This window comes from Dromiciops gliroides, chromosome 1 (genome assembly GCF_019393635.1).
Source record: "Dromiciops gliroides isolate mDroGli1 chromosome 1, mDroGli1.pri, whole genome shotgun sequence".
NCBI classification, from domain to species: Eukaryota; Metazoa; Chordata; class Mammalia; order Microbiotheria; family Microbiotheriidae; genus Dromiciops; species Dromiciops gliroides.
This window is the reverse complement of record NC_057861.1, coordinates 230,419,207-230,436,176: the sequence shown is the minus strand read 5'-3', so window position 1 is coordinate 230,436,176 and position 16,970 is coordinate 230,419,207. Positions and strand designations below refer to the sequence as shown.

Genomic DNA, 16,970 nt, shown 5'->3' with positions numbered 1-16,970 from the left:
AAATGCCTTTAATGGACCATGTATTCCCAAAAGCACGGGTTTTGTATTTTCTTTTGAAAATCATTGTCAACTACTGAGCACCCAGTAGCATGCTATATAAATGATAAATACTAATGATGACTGAAGAAGCAAGCTCCCAAGGGCCCCAATTGCTAACTTGAGGAGAATTCTCAACGAGGGGAAAAATAAATCCATTTTTGACACAAAAGCAGGCTTAACCTATAGTTAGGACTAGCCACTGTCTCTGAATAGCCTTGGTTACACATGGTACATGCCCTTTATGAAGTGGCACTTTTAGAGTGCTATAGTACTTCTCCCTTGAGTAGAGTTTTAGATAAGTGTTCCATCCTGTTCCCATCTTTGTAGGATGCAACAGGGTTTTTTTTATTCAGTGATATCTAATTTTCTTTCAATTTTCCTTCTCTCTCAAGTTCAAATTTTCATTATGATGTGAAAATATAAGTGATAACATATAATATGTTTTCCTTTCTAGATGAATGAAATAAGTCAAAATAAGGGAATATTAAAATATATTAATCCTTATTTTATGACCTTTTAAAGTTATAGGTAAGTATGCTACTTTAATGTATGAAATTTATACTAACAGCTTCATAAATGATAAAAAATACCAAGTTTGCTTTTCACAAATGAAAATACCAAAGTACCTAATTTTTTCAAAACAGTGAAAACAATTAGTGATCTTATTGAGTTAGAAAGTGAAAGCCTCTAGATGATAAAAATAATGGGTCAGAGAAGATGTAATTTTACATCATCCTAATTTGGGTACCCTTAGTGTTTTCTTTATTCCATGATAAATTTCTTGAGGGCAGAGACTGAGTTGTAGCATTTTGTCCAGCACCTACCACAAATTCTTGCCAGTAACATTAATTCAAAAACTATTTGTTGAGTTTAAGGGTTGAGTCAATATGTAACAAAGGCAAATTCCCTAGAAGCAAAGATGAATTGTTTCAATTTAGTGGCATTGAATACCCAATGCAAAAAACATCAAAAAGGAAACCTAAAGAATTGTTTATTAATTGGAAGTATTATAGGTGCTGCAGGGGATTATAACAAAGAACATATACGTGAATTGTTTATTATTTGGGTTTTTCTTTAATTTAATAGAACCATAGATTTAGAACTGGAAAGGATTTGGAGATTACCTGGTCCTTTGTTTTACAAATGAAGAACAGGTTAAGAGGCCATTCAAGCTCTCTTTGACTGTCCTCATTTCCCTTACCAAGACAATTAAGCCAAAGTCATGTTAACTATGTGGGGCAGAAACAGGCTTGAAGTTTCTACTTCATCTTCCCAGAATGCTTTGGGAAAATTATGTTTATCTCTTGATTCCTGTCCTCACTATGACAAAGTACTTCCCTGTAGGGGAAAGAGCCAGGTTTTTTTTTTTTTTTTTCTGCTTGACTAGACTGTAGCCTTCAGAGAATGAAGCACAGTAAGCAGCTAGTTCTCTCTCAGTCATTAAGGATGGCCTCTGAAAACTGGGCAACTGAAATCCCTAGAGATTTTATTGACAGCCATGTTGGTTATAAAGGGCAACATCACAGTGGTGGTGGTGGGGGGGCCCTAAAACTTCCTTTAGGATGAGAAGGGTAAAACAGTTTCCCTGACACCCATCTGTCTATGGTGGACAATAAGACATGGCAAGTCATTGGAAAAATGATTTGTTTTTCTTCTGGAGTAACACAGTTTTAATCCAATGTCATCATTTTCCTTGTACAAATTACAGAACTTAAATCTTCATTGACAACCACAGATATTAAGTTATTGGTCGGTCAGTTTTATAAGAAAGAAATGTCAATTAGCCAGAGTTGGAATGCTAAGGCTTCTCTTTTTAAAGGAATTAAAATCTATAGCAATATCAACCCATTTGTATGAAGTCCCTGGTAACTAAAAATTGTAAACAAATGCCTTTTAATTATATTATTCTGTGGGTAACTTTGATCACGACTTATTTTCAAGTTCATTATCAATACTAAAATATAACTTGTGTTTCAATGTTTTATGTGTATTTCACATCTTTTGCAACCTTTGTAATAGTTATGCCAAGCAGGTTGTAGATAATAAATATTGGTCAAATGAATGAATTACTGAACTAATTAATGTTCATAATCATTTCACCAAAATGTACTAATTGCTTATGGTTTGCCAATTAGTTTAATGAATTATTTTACAATTTAATTTTAATTATTTAGCATGTTATTTCAGTGTATAACTTATTTTTGGTAGAGAAGTACCACTGTCTCTTATCCATTGAAATACATTCATTCTAAGAGCCTGGCTGTGAGTCCCATCATTTCTAAGATTTCTAATTACTCTAAATGCACTAGGAATGAAGATGAAGGTATTTGTTTCTTTTTTTTCTTTTGAGTGAGGCAACTGGGGTTAAGTGACTTCCCGAGGGTCATACAGCTAGTAAGTGTCAAGTGTCTGAGGCCAGGTTTGAACTCAGGTCTTTCTGACTCCAGGGCAGGCGCTCTATCCACTGCACCACCTAGCTGCCCCGTATTTGTTTCTAATACCAGGATATACTAGGTTGATCTTCTGAATTAGTTTATGGTAGTGGGTGGCTGTTTTAGCTATTTAGGCACTTGTTAATTTATTTATGATTTACTTAATTCCTACTGAGGATTTTTGCCTTCTAAATCTGTATCTGACAAGTTTTAATAGTACTCTATTCTAGTAAAAAAGATACAATAGTAAAATTAATTTAAAAACTCACAATTGAAGACAAACTTGACTAACTTTTTCTTAGGAATATTAAGTGGGAAATTTAATTTTACTTGCTTGCTCAAATATGGAGTTGAACATTCATTTGTTGGCTTAGTTTTCTAGCTCATTGGCATTTATTCTTCAGACTTTCATTCTTTTGTTTTTTATTATTATTATTTTGGGTGAGGCAATTGGGGTTAAGTGACTTGCCCAGGGTCACACATCTGTAAGTGTCAAGTGTCTGTGACTGGATTTGAACCCAGGTCCTCCTGACTCCAGGGCCAGTGCGCTATCCACTGCACCACCTAGCTGTTCCCATTCCATTTGGTTATTTATTTAATTATTTAACTATTTATTTATTTATAAAATAATAGAGGGGATTGGGAATTAGGACCAAGAATGAAGAAAATTTACATTTAGATATCTAGTTCTGTCATTGAGTTATGTAGTAAACTTTAAAAAGAGATTAAAAGGGTACTTATCACCTGTTCTGAGCACAAAATTAATGTCTAAAGCATTTGCTAATGTTCAGTCCTTTGATTTCAAAGAAATATAAATTAGAATTATTAGGAAGAAGATGCATTCTTTTATTCAACCTATGCATTTAATAATTAGCCACTCTTTAAAACCATTCAATTATAATAATGATTTTTCTCTTTTCTAAGGATTATAAAAGATTTAGGCAACTATGACATCAACTCCATGTAGTGACACTTTAGACACCTGTTGATGGTACTTGTTCTTCTCTCCTTTTTCTCCCTATTTCTCCTCCCTTTCTTTGTCTCTCGCTTCCCTTGTTTTATCTTTCTCACATTCCTTCTCTTCTACTTATAACTTAGCCTGCTAGATAATACTCCATAAATATGAGTTAAAATGTTGGTCACCAAAACATTGCTAACTGAAACCATGTTATGATATGACCCACGACTGGGACATAGTGATGCAAGGGTATGTTAAAAAGGAACCATTTAGGTAAAAGTAAGGGAGGCATAGTATTGTCCATTAAGAAGGTATATAAGCATGTGAGAAAATGTGAGCTCTTAGAAAGCAGGGACTTAAAAAAAATGTATCTTCAAAGCTTAGCAGAGTGCTTTGTACATATTAAGTGCTTAAGAAATTATTTTTCATTCACTCATTCTTTCATGTGAAGAAATCCATGGACTGGAACAGGGAAATATAGGGAAGAACATTTTGGTGAGAATCAATAGAGGGGCGGCTAGGTGGCACAGTGGATAAAGCACTGGCCTTGGATTCAGGAGTACCTGAGTTCAAATCCGGCCTCAGACACTTGACTTACTAGCTGTGTGACCCTGGGCAAGTCACTTAACCCCCACTGCCCAGCAAAAAAAAGAGAATCAATAGAGGAAGAAACAGAAACAATATTATGCTGGTACCACATGGCCAGCAGGAAGACATGGATGGTATATTTGAGTAGCAGATCACAAAATTGGAATGGAGCCAGGGTATAGCAGTGATATCTGATAAGTAAGATATCTTATGGATTTATTTCTCTACCAAAAGCAGAGCCAAGATAAATTCTTAATTGGCCTTAATGATAATTTTGTTCTTAAACATGTAGAGAAAGTGACAAGGAAAGCTGAGCTTTTGGATATGATTCTTACCAGAAAAGAAGATGTGACTACTAGTAGAAGTAGAAATGATGGGAAGCTAGGGAAGAATGATGGGAACTCTGAAAGGAAGTGACCACTGCAGAATTTCTAGTAGTATTCTAGGATATATTATTAAAGTGATGATTTCTGAGCATTTAGAAAGGAAAGTAGTGATTACTAAGTGGGTTTAATTAAGAATTGATCATGCCATATAAACTTCATTTTGGGGGGATGACAGTTTTTGTGCCTGGCCAACCCATCCCAGTTCAGTGATTTAGATGACAGTAGAATAGGATGAGACATTCATGAACCATATAAATTCACCAAAAAAGAAATTTATTTAATGATAAAAGATTTTAAAACAATATAATCGCTGATTCAGATAGATACAGTTCTCTTCTGCATTTGTCATGGTCATAGTGCCACCTCTCCCTCACCCCCCCCCCCCGGGCCCCAATACATCACCTTATCAGGTAGGAGGGAATTCCACCTAGTCTAAGGAGGACCAGTTTCCCCTTAGACCTTTCTTTTCATTCCTCAGGTCTTCAGGAAGCCATGCCAATGGTTTAAGCTCTAGTCTCCCAGAAAAGTGGAATCCAAAGACTGGCCTCTCTGCTCCCTTAAGGAGAATCCAGCCTAGCTCATGCCACAGACTGCTACTAGACTGATCAGAGCAATTCTGCAGAAACAGTATTCCTTGCTTTTAGCAAGGCATTTAATGAAGTCTTTTATATTGGACTTGTGGACAAGATATAGATATATGGGATAAATGATCTCACCTTGATAGAGTCAGAATTGGTAGAATGATTATATTTTTAAAAATTATGATTGACAGGTCAGTGTCAGTCTGGAGAGAGGTCTCTGGAGGGGCTTGTGCTTGGTCCTTAATCATTTGACATCTTATCAATGACGCAAATAAAGGAAAAAAATAACCACACTTTACAAGTTTGCAGATGGTACAAACTTGGGAAGCATGTCTAACACACTGGATGAAAAATGAGAGTAGCTAATATTTATATAGCACTGGAAAGTTTGAGGACTTTGCATCCATTATCTAACTGGAAGGCAGACTCATGGATTTAAAGCTCCAAAGGACTTTGGAGATTGCCTGGTACAACTGCTTCTGAGGTTAAGTGAGTTGGCCAATCAAGGTCATACAGCTACTAAATGTTACAGTTTGAATCAAAGACAGTTCTTTTGATTCCAAGTCATCTTCCTTTCCCTACAACACACTGATGCATAGAATGAGCTACTCATTCACAGAGAGGGTGCTATACCTGGAGTCAGGAAGACCTGAATTAAAATTCAGCCTCAGACACATACCAGCTGTGGGACCCTGGACAAGTCACTTAAGTCTGTTCACCTCACTTCCTTATCTGTAAAATGAGCTGGAGCTGGAGAATGAAATGGCAAAACACTCTAGTATCTTTGCCAAGAAGGCCCCAAGTGGGGTCATGAAGAGTTGGACTCGATTGAAAAATGACTGAACAACAACAATCTCACTGAATCCTCACAGTAACTCTGGGAAGGAGGTGCTATCTTTATCTCTACATAGTGATAAAGATGGGAAAACAGGCCAACAGAGGTTACAGGTTGCATAGCTAGTTAGTATCTGAAGCAGGATTCAAACTCAGGTTTTATTGATTCAAGTATAGTACTCTATCCATCCACTACACCTATCAACCTAGTTTCAGTTGATAACAGAATCAGGAATAAAAAATATCTCGACAGGCTAAAACTTTGGAATGAATCTAATAAGCTCAAATTTTAATAGGGATGAATATAAACTCTTCCATTTGGCTTCATAAAATCAACCACACAAGGACAAAAACCATGGCCAGACTAGATGATTATCTCCTCTTCTAGCCTTGAATTGACCTCCAGTACAAGGCTGAATTATTCTGAAGAAGCAAAATCCTCTTCTGCTTGAGCAGGACCTTCATTAGGTTTTGGTGAAAAAACAATTCTCCTCAACACCATCTGAACCTCTGCTCAGCAGGATACTTGGATTCCGAGCATAGAAATTTCTTTGACCAATTTCTCATTTGTAGTGGGTACATAGTATCCTGCTGAGCTCCTTGAACCTGCCCAAGCCTCCTCCCAAATAAATCCAATTCATATATATATATGAAATTCTTTTTTCTTTAAAAGCCTAACACATTTTATCACACTACACAGTATTCCCCCTTAGAGCTCACCAGAGGTATATCAGCACTTGAAAAATCCTGTGGCAGTCCATTTAGTCTGCTCTATTCCTACATTACCTTCTTCTTTATGCTATTAGCTTCAGTAATAACTCACATGTACATTGTGTAATCTTTCAATCCAACACATTTGTTGGGTCAGAGAGATAGTTGGTAGTGGATAGAAGGTCAGCCTTGGAATCAAGAAAACCTTGATTCAGATCCTGCCTCTGACACATGCAGGTGTATGTAAGCATGTACAAGTTCCTTAATCTCTCAGTTTCCTAGACAACTCTCTGAGATATCACATTACAGTTGTCCTCAATGGGTAGAGGGAGTTTCCACACTAGGAGTATCTCACATTATGAAATCATTGGTCCAAACCAATGGAGAAAAGGTGTTTTTTTAAAATACAAATTCTCAGAAGAAAGGCAGGACAGGTCTGGGAGAGATTTCAAAGACCCACTGCAAGCTCCTTTTTCAGCTTTACTTCTGAATTTGGATACATGGCTTTTATTTGGGTTTTTTTTTTGCTTTGTTTTGTTTTGTTTTTTATTTCTTGTGGGGCAATGAGGGTTAAGTGACTTGCCCAGGGTCACACAGCTAGTGAGCGTCAAGTGTCTGAGGCCACATTTGAACTCAGGTCCTCCTAAATCCAGGGCCGGTGCTTTATCCACTGTACCACCTAGCTGCCCCCTTAAGCTTTACTTCTGAACATTTATTTCATTGAATCAGTTGAAAGATGATTAAGGGGCACTGTGGCAACGAGTGGCAATTTGGTTTTTCCATTAACAGAGTCACTGCTTTAACCCCACCTTTATGCCCAGGCTGAGGAAGACTGGAGACCAGCACCTAAGGGCTACAAACATTGCTGACAGAGTAACTGTAGAGAAAAACCAGAAAAATAAGAGAAAACAAAATTAAAAATTACCACTACGGCCTGCAGGAAGAGACAATGGAAAAGAAAGAGTTGACAATAATTTTACTAAGGAGAAGCTAGGACAGAAGGCTCCCCTAGACATAAGAACTATATGAGGAGGCAGGAGAACAGGACCAGTTAACATAAGGAAAAATACTATCTGAAAACAAACGAAAAGCTTAGAGAAACAATCTAAGATTGAAAGAAGTAAAAACTGCTATGCTTCACAAAGCTAGTTGTCTGAGGAAGGTCTATGTACAAGTTTGGATGGGTCCATTGTCTTATCCCTGTGGATATTCCTTCCACGGTTGCACATCATTATCTATCCATGCCTTCTCATTCTGTACAATTCTTGTCAGCATCTCTCTATAAATCCGCCACAGAAGATTTAGCCAACAGGCTGGAGATTTTCTTCTGATTATTTTCTGTGGCTACCATTGAAGTATTTGCTGTGCTCCTATGTTGAACTGTTATTCTTCACTCTTGCTAACAACTATTTTCTTTCTTTTTCCAGTCATAGATATCTTTTAATGATGTTTTAAAAATTTATTTCTTATGCATACACTTTTACTGATTGCTCCAGCCTACTTACACCTACCACGAAGCTGTCCATTGTGCTTTGGGTCACCTATAATTTTGATTCTTCTGAGATTGTGATATTGTATGATTTGGAATTAGATAGCAAAAAAATAATATCAGTTTCAAAAAGATGAACTTTTCCAGCATTGAACATCTCGGGCTTATTAAAAACATTGGACAAACTTAATGGATAAGAAGGTAAAAAGAGGAAGGACTTTTAAAACACTTGTCTTTTTTTAGCATCATGGCTAAACAAAGACTCATTTTTTTTCCCTCTGTCAGGTCAGGAGTAATTACATAGAATGCTGTAGCCTGTCATAAAGTTGCTAAGAAGTAATAAGCTGTCATCTTAAGGTAGTCATTATTAATAAAGACATTATTTACATCTGAGTGGAGAGGAAATGAATTATTTCGATTTCTTCCAACTTGTCAACACAGAAAGCCAATATCTATCCATTTCTTGGAGGGGCACATGCTTTAAGCCAAAAAGATGTCTTTGGAGCCAGTTAGAACTAGTTGCAGAGCACCGATTGTTAAATTCTCAGTCAGAGCATTCACACCTCAGAAAGTGACAAATACTATGAATCAGGGTTTGATTTATTGTTTTGTTGATTGTGTATATGTAAAGTGATGGAGAAAATGTTAACAATTCAGATTTAACTTAAAAGTGTGTCATACATAGGATAGGGGAGCACCTATTATTAAATAATCACTAGCACTCTTCCACTTATGTAGGACTGAAAAAGACTAGCAAATATGGAACCTCTCTTGAATCAGGACCAAAAGTACTTGGAAAGTAACTAGACTGGGATGAACTACATACTGGGTCACTTAATGAATTTATGGTAGTGATCCATTATCACTGAATTTTGGCTAATCAAAGAGATACTATGGACTTGGAAATCTTGTCCTGATTTTTGAAAAGGAGAAGGCAGATAGTTCATACTATAGGTCAGTGAGCTTGATGCTGATTTCTGGTAAAATTAGTAGACTGGACTACTAAATGGAACATTTATGAGCATTTAGAAAGGCACAAAGTGATTACTAATAAATCAATATGGGTTCAATAATAATGATTCATGTCAGATTAATTTCATTTCCTATTTTGACAAGTTTAGTAAATCAGGACTGTTGTGAAAATCATACATTTGAATTTTAGTAAGGAATTTGAAAAAGTTTCACATAATTTTTTATTTAAAAGTTTAAAGCACAGAGACTTGTGTATGTGTGTGTGTGTGTGGCAACTGGGGTTAAGTGACTTGCCCAGGGTCACACACCTAGTAAGTGTCAAGTGTCTGAGGCCTGATTTGAACTCAGGTCCTCCTGAATCTAGGGCCAGTGCTCTAACCACTGTGCAACCTAGCTGCCCCAAGCACAGAGACTTATAAAAATTATTTTTCTTTTCAGTTCCAAATTGTTTCTCTTCCTCTACCCCTTCCCTCATCCAATGACTGAGGAAATCAGTTTCTTAGCATAGACTAAGGATTCTCAAACTTTTGAGGTCACCTGAGTACTTTGGCAGGGTGAGAGATCCCATGATTCACTTATCTCAGCCATCCCTGACAGTGCAGGGCCCCACACTTTTTACTAGATGTATGACCTTGGTCGATTTAACCTCTTCTGCCTCAGTTTTCTTTTTTTTACATTTTTTATTAATAAAGTATTTTATTTTTTCCCGTTACATGTAAAGATAGTTCTCAACTTTTGTTTCTACAGGCTTTCCAATTTCAGATTTTTCTCCCTCCCTCCCCACCTCCCCTAGACAGCAGGTAATCTGATATAGGTTTTATATATATATATGTATATATATACATAATAACATTAATCCTATTTCTGCAGTAGTCATGTTATAAGAGAAAAATCAGAGCAATTATGAAAAACCTCAAAATAGAAAAAACAACAGCACCAAAAACAAAAGAAATAGTATGGTTCATTCAGCATCTATACTCCACAGTTCTTTTTTTTTTTCTTGGATTTGGAGATCCTCTTCTATTATGAGTTCCCTGGAACTCTTCTGTACCAATGCATTGGTGAGAAGAATATAGTCCATCACAAAAGATCAACACTCAATGTTGCTGATTCTATGTACAATGTTCTTCTGGTTCTGCTCATCTCACTCATCATCAGCCCACACAAGACCCTCCAGGTTTCTCTGAACTCCTCCTGCTCATCTTTTCTTACTGCACAATAGTATTCCATTGTATTCATATACCACAACTTGTCCAGCCATTCCCCAATTGATGGGCATCCCCTCAACTTCCAATTCTTTGCCACCATATAAAGAGCAGCTATAAATATTTTTTACATGTGGGTCCCTTTCCCCTTTCCATTTCTTTGGGAAAAAGACCCAAAATTGGTATTGCTGGGTCAAAGGGTATGGACAGCTTTATCACCCTTTGGGCATAATTCCAAATTGCTCTCCAGAATGGTTGGATCAGTTCACAGCTCCACCAACAATGCATTAGTGTCCCAATTTTCCCACAGCTTCTCCAACATTTATTATTTTCCTTTTTTGTCCTTTTAGCCAATCTGATAGGTGTCAGGGGGTACCTCAGCGTTGTTTTAATTTGCATCTCTCTAATCATTAGAGATTTAGAGCATTTTTTCATATGGGAGTAGATAGCTTTGGTTTCTTCATCAGAAAACTGCCTGTTCATATCCTTTGACCATTTCTCAATTGGGGAATGACTTGGATTCTTATAAATTTGATTTAGTTCCCTACATATTTTAGAGATGAGGCCTTTATCAGAAGTACTGGCCACAAAATTGTTTCCTAGCTTTCTTCCTCCCTTCTAATTTTGGATGCATTGCTTCTGTTTGTACAAAAATTTTTTAATTTAATGTAATCAAAATCATCCATTTTGCATTTTATAATATACTCTATCTCTTGTTTGGTCATAAACTGTTTTCCTTTCCAAAGATCTGATAGGTAGACTATTTCTTTCTCTCCTAATTTACCTATGGTATCACCTCTTATGTCTAAATTTTGTATCCATTTTGACCTTATTTTAGTATAAGGTGTAAGATGTTGGTCTATGCCTAATTTCTGCCATACTATCTTTTTTTTTTAATTTGTTTGTTTATTTTATTTATTTATTTATGGCAGGGCAATGGGGGTTAAGTGACTTGCCCAGGGTCACGCAGCTAGTAAGTGTCAAGTGTCTGAGGCCAGATTTGAACTCAGGTACTCCTGAATCCATGGCCGGTGCTTTATCCACTGCGCCACCTAGCTGCCCCCACTGCCATATTATCTTCCAGTTTTCCCAGCAGTTTTTGTCAAATACTGAGTTCCTATCCCAGAAGCTGGAGTCTTTGGGTTTATCAAACACTACATTACTAGTGTCATTTGCTACTGCTTTTCCTGTGCCTAGCCTATTCCATTGATCTACCACTCTATTTTTGAGCCAGTACCAGATAGTTTTGCCGCTTTATAGTAAAGTTCCAGGTTTGGTATCGCTAACCCACCTTCCTGTGAATTTTTTTCATTATTTCCCTGGATATTCTTGATTTTTTGTTTTTCTAGATGAATTTTGTTATTATTTTTTCTAGCTCTATAAAATAATTTTTAGGTAGTCTGATTGGTATGGCACGAAATAAGTAAATTAATTTAGGCAGTATTGTCATTTTTACTATATTAGCTCTGCCTATCTATGAGCAATTGATATCTTTCCAATTATTTAGATCTGATTTGATTTATGTGAAGAGTGTTTGGTAGTTGTGTTCATAGAGTTCCTGGGTTTGCCTTGGCAAGTAGACTCCCAAGTATTTTATATTATCTACCATTACTTTAAATGGAATTTCTCTTTCTATCTCTTGCTGCTGGACTTTGTTGGTCATGTATAGAAATGCTGATGATTTATGTGGATTTATTTTATATCCTGCTACTTTGCTAAAGTTGTTAATTGTTTCAAGTAATTTTTGAGTTGATTCTTTAGGATTCTTTAAGTATACCATCATATCATCTGCAAAGAGTGATAGTTTTGTTTCCTCCTTGCCTATTCTAATTCCTTTAATTCCTTTTTCTTCTCTGATTGCTAAAGCTAACATTTCTAGTACAACATTAAATAATAGGAGTGATAATGGACATCCCTGTTCCACCCCTGATCTTACTGGGAAAGCCTCTAATTTATCTCCATTGCATATAATACTTGCTGATCTGCCTCAGTTTTCTTATGTGCAAAATGGGGATGATTAATTTATTCCAGAGTTGTTATGAGGATAAAAATGAGATACAATTTTAAAAGTACTCTGCTATATTAATGCTAACTATTATTATAACTATTTGTAAGTGATACAAAGTTGAGAAGGATAACCAAAAGAGATTCCAAAAGGATGAAACAGTGAATGAGGTTAACGACCTTAAATTTGGTAGGGACGAGTATAAAATCCTATACTTGGATTTTATGCTAAAATCAGTTGTATAAGTACAAGATGAAGAGATATGGCAAGAAAACAAAGCAAGCAGCTATTGTAAATAAGACTTTGGTGTTTTAGGGGACTCTCAGCATGGCTCTGTCTTGTGAGGTGGCAGTCAAAATAGTTGATAAGATATCATTAATAAAAGTGTAGTGTGTGTGGGTTGTGAAGGAAGCTCCATCTTGTTGTATTCTGCCCTAGTCAGTCCACATTGAGAGAAGTAAGTATCATACTGGGAGCTTTATTTTAGAAGAATCATTGGCAAGCTGTATTATCTAGAGTAGAGTGACCTGGATGTGGGGGGATATTAACTATGACACATGAAGATTGATCATAGGAATTGAGGACATTTAGCCTGGAGAAGAGAAGACTGGGCTGGGGGTGGGGGAAGGGCAGGATGATCGAAATCTTTAAATTATTGAAGGCCTGTTGTGTAGAACAAGGGTATGGTTTGTTCTGTTTGTCTTTGTAGGACACATAAGGAAAAACTTTCTAATGGATTAGAGATTTAAAAAAGTGGTTAACACTCTCAGTGAGCAGAGAGCTTCCTGTTAGTGAAGATCTTCAAACAGAGAGTAGATGACCATTTGTCACATAGATATACACATATATGCATCTATACATACATAAACACACATGCACATACATACATATACATACACACATACACATATATACATTTTGGATAGCATTGGGCTACATGATCTTTGAGGCATTTTCTAAAGTAAGATTCTATTTTAAAAAATTAAACAATATTGAAATAAAATATGCTGTGTTTAATCTCACAAATGATTATCTGTGTATTCTTAAAACCCACAGTAAAATGTTACATTTCCCCTTTCATAGATTCTTTAAAAACAGTGGCATTTTAATATGAAGAAATATTTAGAACTGAATATTTTTCTACGGATTTTCACTAGTTAGGTTTTAAGAGGATCCATTCAAAGGGTGATGTCTTTTCTGTAATCATCTGAGTTTTTCATAATCATCTTTCCTATAACCATCTGGCAATTATTTTAAAATACAGCCCTCTTCTTCCAATCAACAAAACACTAAAGCTGCCATATATTTCACACACAAAAAACCAGGGGCAAGTGGAAAAATCTAGGATTGGGGAAATTTTTCCTGAGCATTGAATCCTTTCCATTTTCCCAGGTTTTCCCACAAGCTCTTCCTGTTTTAGAATGGACACAGTGAAGTATCTTTTCAGGTCACCTACTTGTAGAGTGAGTAGGAGAGGCATTGATTTTTAAATTGCATGGCAATGAGCCCAGGATACCTGCGAGCCCCATCAGCCACCTTCCATTTTTTAAAAAAATATGACTCTTTGGGTAAAGAAAATCTACTACAATGTCTTCCCAGCTCCCCCAGCCTTTTCCAGATTCAGGAAATCTGGGCTCTGGTATGACTGAAATAAATCTATTCTTTCCCTCACACTGAACAGAAGTTATAGTGCAAAGAAAGATCAGTCCAGCAATTGGTCCACCCCTTTATTTTCTGAGAAATTGTTTGGTCAAATCAGTAGGAATAGTAGTACTATGGGACTAAAACAACTTGACATTAAAAAAAAAAACTTTGAACTTTGGCAGACAAGTAGGTTTTTTTCATGTGGTTTTCATTCATTACAGAACTGGTAATCAACACAGTGCTAAGCTAAAAGAGACAAGAACCCCAATTTAACAGTTACCAGCATGCTGCTAAAATTTAAAAAAAAATACAATTTTACAGAGTAAAAGCCAGGTAGCAGAGACCATGAAATAATTTTAGCAATTGAAACATATTACTTTTGATTCCCATTTCATAAACTCTGAAATGAAATGTCTTCCTAGCAACTCAGAGAACAATACTTCATATGTTTTTCTGCTTCCCTTAAAATGAATTAAATGTAACATCATGCAACACCCCCCCCCCGCCCCGTAAGATCTCATACCTTAAATGGGTTTACCTGCCTTTTTTACATTGGTAAATGCTATGATCTTGAAATTCACGTTGCTCTCGGTGATAAAATATACTATTCACTAGCCTTGTTTTCCATGATAAATTTTATCTAGACATTGTTCTGGTTATAGAAGCTAGACTTTCTCTCCTTCCCCCTTTGTAGTCCTATATCCTAACTATACATGAAAAGAAAACAGATTGGTATATAGCTATAGGCTACATCACACTGTACACCCCAGGTTCACATACATAAAATTAACTTCAGAATGAAAAGGAAAAAAAAAAGGATTTGTTTGAAATTCAAATACAAAGATAACATTTCTTTCCCTTCCCACCACCCAGAATTGTTGTCAACTTACCTTATTAGATGAAAAACCAAACAGAGTCTCTTTACGGAAAATTAAGTTCATTATTCATCTCAATTTAGATTTGGGTTATTGCAGCTGAAGGCATTTAAGCCTCTCTCTGCGATTTGCCAATGCAAAGTGGGTGAGTATGACAGTAAACACCAGGGCTGAAGGGGAGTGGTTGGCCATCACTCACAACAGTAGACTTGTAACTTTAGCTTTCCTTTAGTATGCAAATACTTAATGAAATGAAATCACCCAACTCAAGAACAATACTTAAATGACTACTGAGATCAGATATCCAGATCCATGCAATTTCTTCTTCCCAGTTATTATGGTTGTGCTGCATGCAAACTACTTCAGCAGAATTCCATTGCTTTCTTTCATTATCTGACCATATTCTCTCAGCATCACTGGATATTGATTCATTTAGTACAACATACAATGAACAATTTATATCCTGTCAAGGTGAATGGTGCGTGGGATATCTAAAATATGCTAAAAAGGGATTGTCTGACTGTCTTGGCTACTGCTGGAAAAGCATATGACTCCTGGGTAATGAACATTTTATCTACATTCAAGAATTGTTGCAGTTTTAAAAATAAAACTGTATGGGTATGCAATTCAGATGGAACACCCAGATTTTTTAATAAAGAGATAGACATCCAGGGCTCTAGGGACACAACAAAGAGTGATAGCTATCTAAACTTTGGTAATGAAATTCTTACTTTGTCCACAATCAAGACACATTCTCTTATAACTTTTTGCAGTTTTTCTAAAAGGGATTAAACACTGCTTAGGGACCCTTAGGAAAAAACAATCACTGGTTTGTGTATAGTGTTTCACTATGAAAAACTTGCTAGAAAACTTATTTTAGCTAAGATATGCAGCTCATTGCTATATGTGGGCCACACAATGAACAGCTGGGCCCACTCCACCAATCACTTTGCTTCATGAAATCTGAGCCAGCAGCATTTATTTTAAACCCAGCTCTATCAAATGAAAACAGAACCACAAAAAGCAATATGGGTATTAAGTTATTAATAGCCAAGAGCAACATGACTGAGCAAAGCAGTTTCTTAGTCTAGACCAAGGATTCTCAAACTTTTGAGGTCATCTGAATACTTTGGCAGGGTGAGACCATACTCTTCAGTGCACGGCACATAGTAAAAGTACTTAATAAATTATCTGTCTCTCTCTCTATCCATCTATCTAATCCTATTTGTCCTAACAAATCAAAATCAGGAAAAAACCCCAAATAATTACCTTAATGAAAAAAAAAATAGAACTGTTGTCAACAAGGTATCAATTAATTAATAAGCAAATCAATGTATTAAACAAGTGTTTTATTGAGTATCTCCTATGTGTTTAGTGCTAGTCTGGGAAGATTATATAAAGAAGACTAAGGGCTCCTTCCCTGTACTCAAGGACCTAGTACAGTCTGGTGACAGAACATAAAGAACTAAAGCCAAATTGTGAAAATGCTTAGAGAGTTCCACAATGTTATATGAGTGTAGGAGTTGGAGATATAAAATAAGTAAAATTTTAATTTGTTCCAGAAACAAAAGTAAAGACATTGTTAAAAAAAAAACCATTAATACTACAAGGACCTAGCACTTGGAATACTTGGAAGGTTTGAGTAAACTACTAGTTGTAGACTTATGCCTATATTTTTTTTTGGTGAAAGAAAAAAATGAAAAGAGAAAGATGGTGTAACATGGTGTGATATGGTGGGTAGATGAGGCACAAGACCTGGAGTCAGGAAGATTTTGGTTCAAATTTTACCTCACAGCACTGAACAAGTCATCAAACATTTCTGTGTTATGCTTTCTTTATCTGTAAAATGGGAGATTCCACTTCTAAACCTGTGATCTTCTGGGAAAAGTTAACATGATCTACTCTACTGAGAGTTTAGGTATCTGCCTCCTTTGAAGAATCACATAGGATCAAGATTTAGAGCTGGAGAGGAGATCAGGAGTCATCTAGTCCAATCACCTCATTTTACAGAAGAGGAAATTAAGGTCTAGGGAGTTTAACTGACTTGCCCAAGGTCTGACTCCAGAATGAATGCTCTTTCTACTGCACCATTTTGGACCAAAGTTTCTTAAATTTTTCTCAAAATGATATAGCTCGGTCACAATACTTTAAATTTTAAAAAATCTAGAATTTAATCAGTGTAGTTATTTAGCCTCAGACACAGTTGTGATAAAGATTCATCTCCTTGTGTCCAATCTTATGATCTATCATC

General features: G+C 36.1%; 1 protein-coding gene across 11 annotated transcripts in view; it reads right to left on the bottom strand.

Annotated features, from left to right (window-relative positions):
• Positions 1-16,970, bottom strand: part of DLGAP1 (DLG associated protein 1) — a 1,198,325-nt gene that overhangs the window by 377,931 nt on the left and 803,424 nt on the right. The window contains exon 1 of one of the 11 annotated variants that reach the window (XM_043967245.1): positions 14,735-15,107. The exons of the other annotated variants lie outside the window; for them this stretch is intronic. Coding sequence (XP_043823180.1) covers positions 14,735-14,785 — 51 coding nt within the window. The 5' untranslated portion in view covers positions 14,786-15,107. Of the gene's footprint in view, positions 1-14,734; positions 15,108-16,970 lie in introns of those variants that run through there. 11 annotated transcript variants of the gene reach the window in all.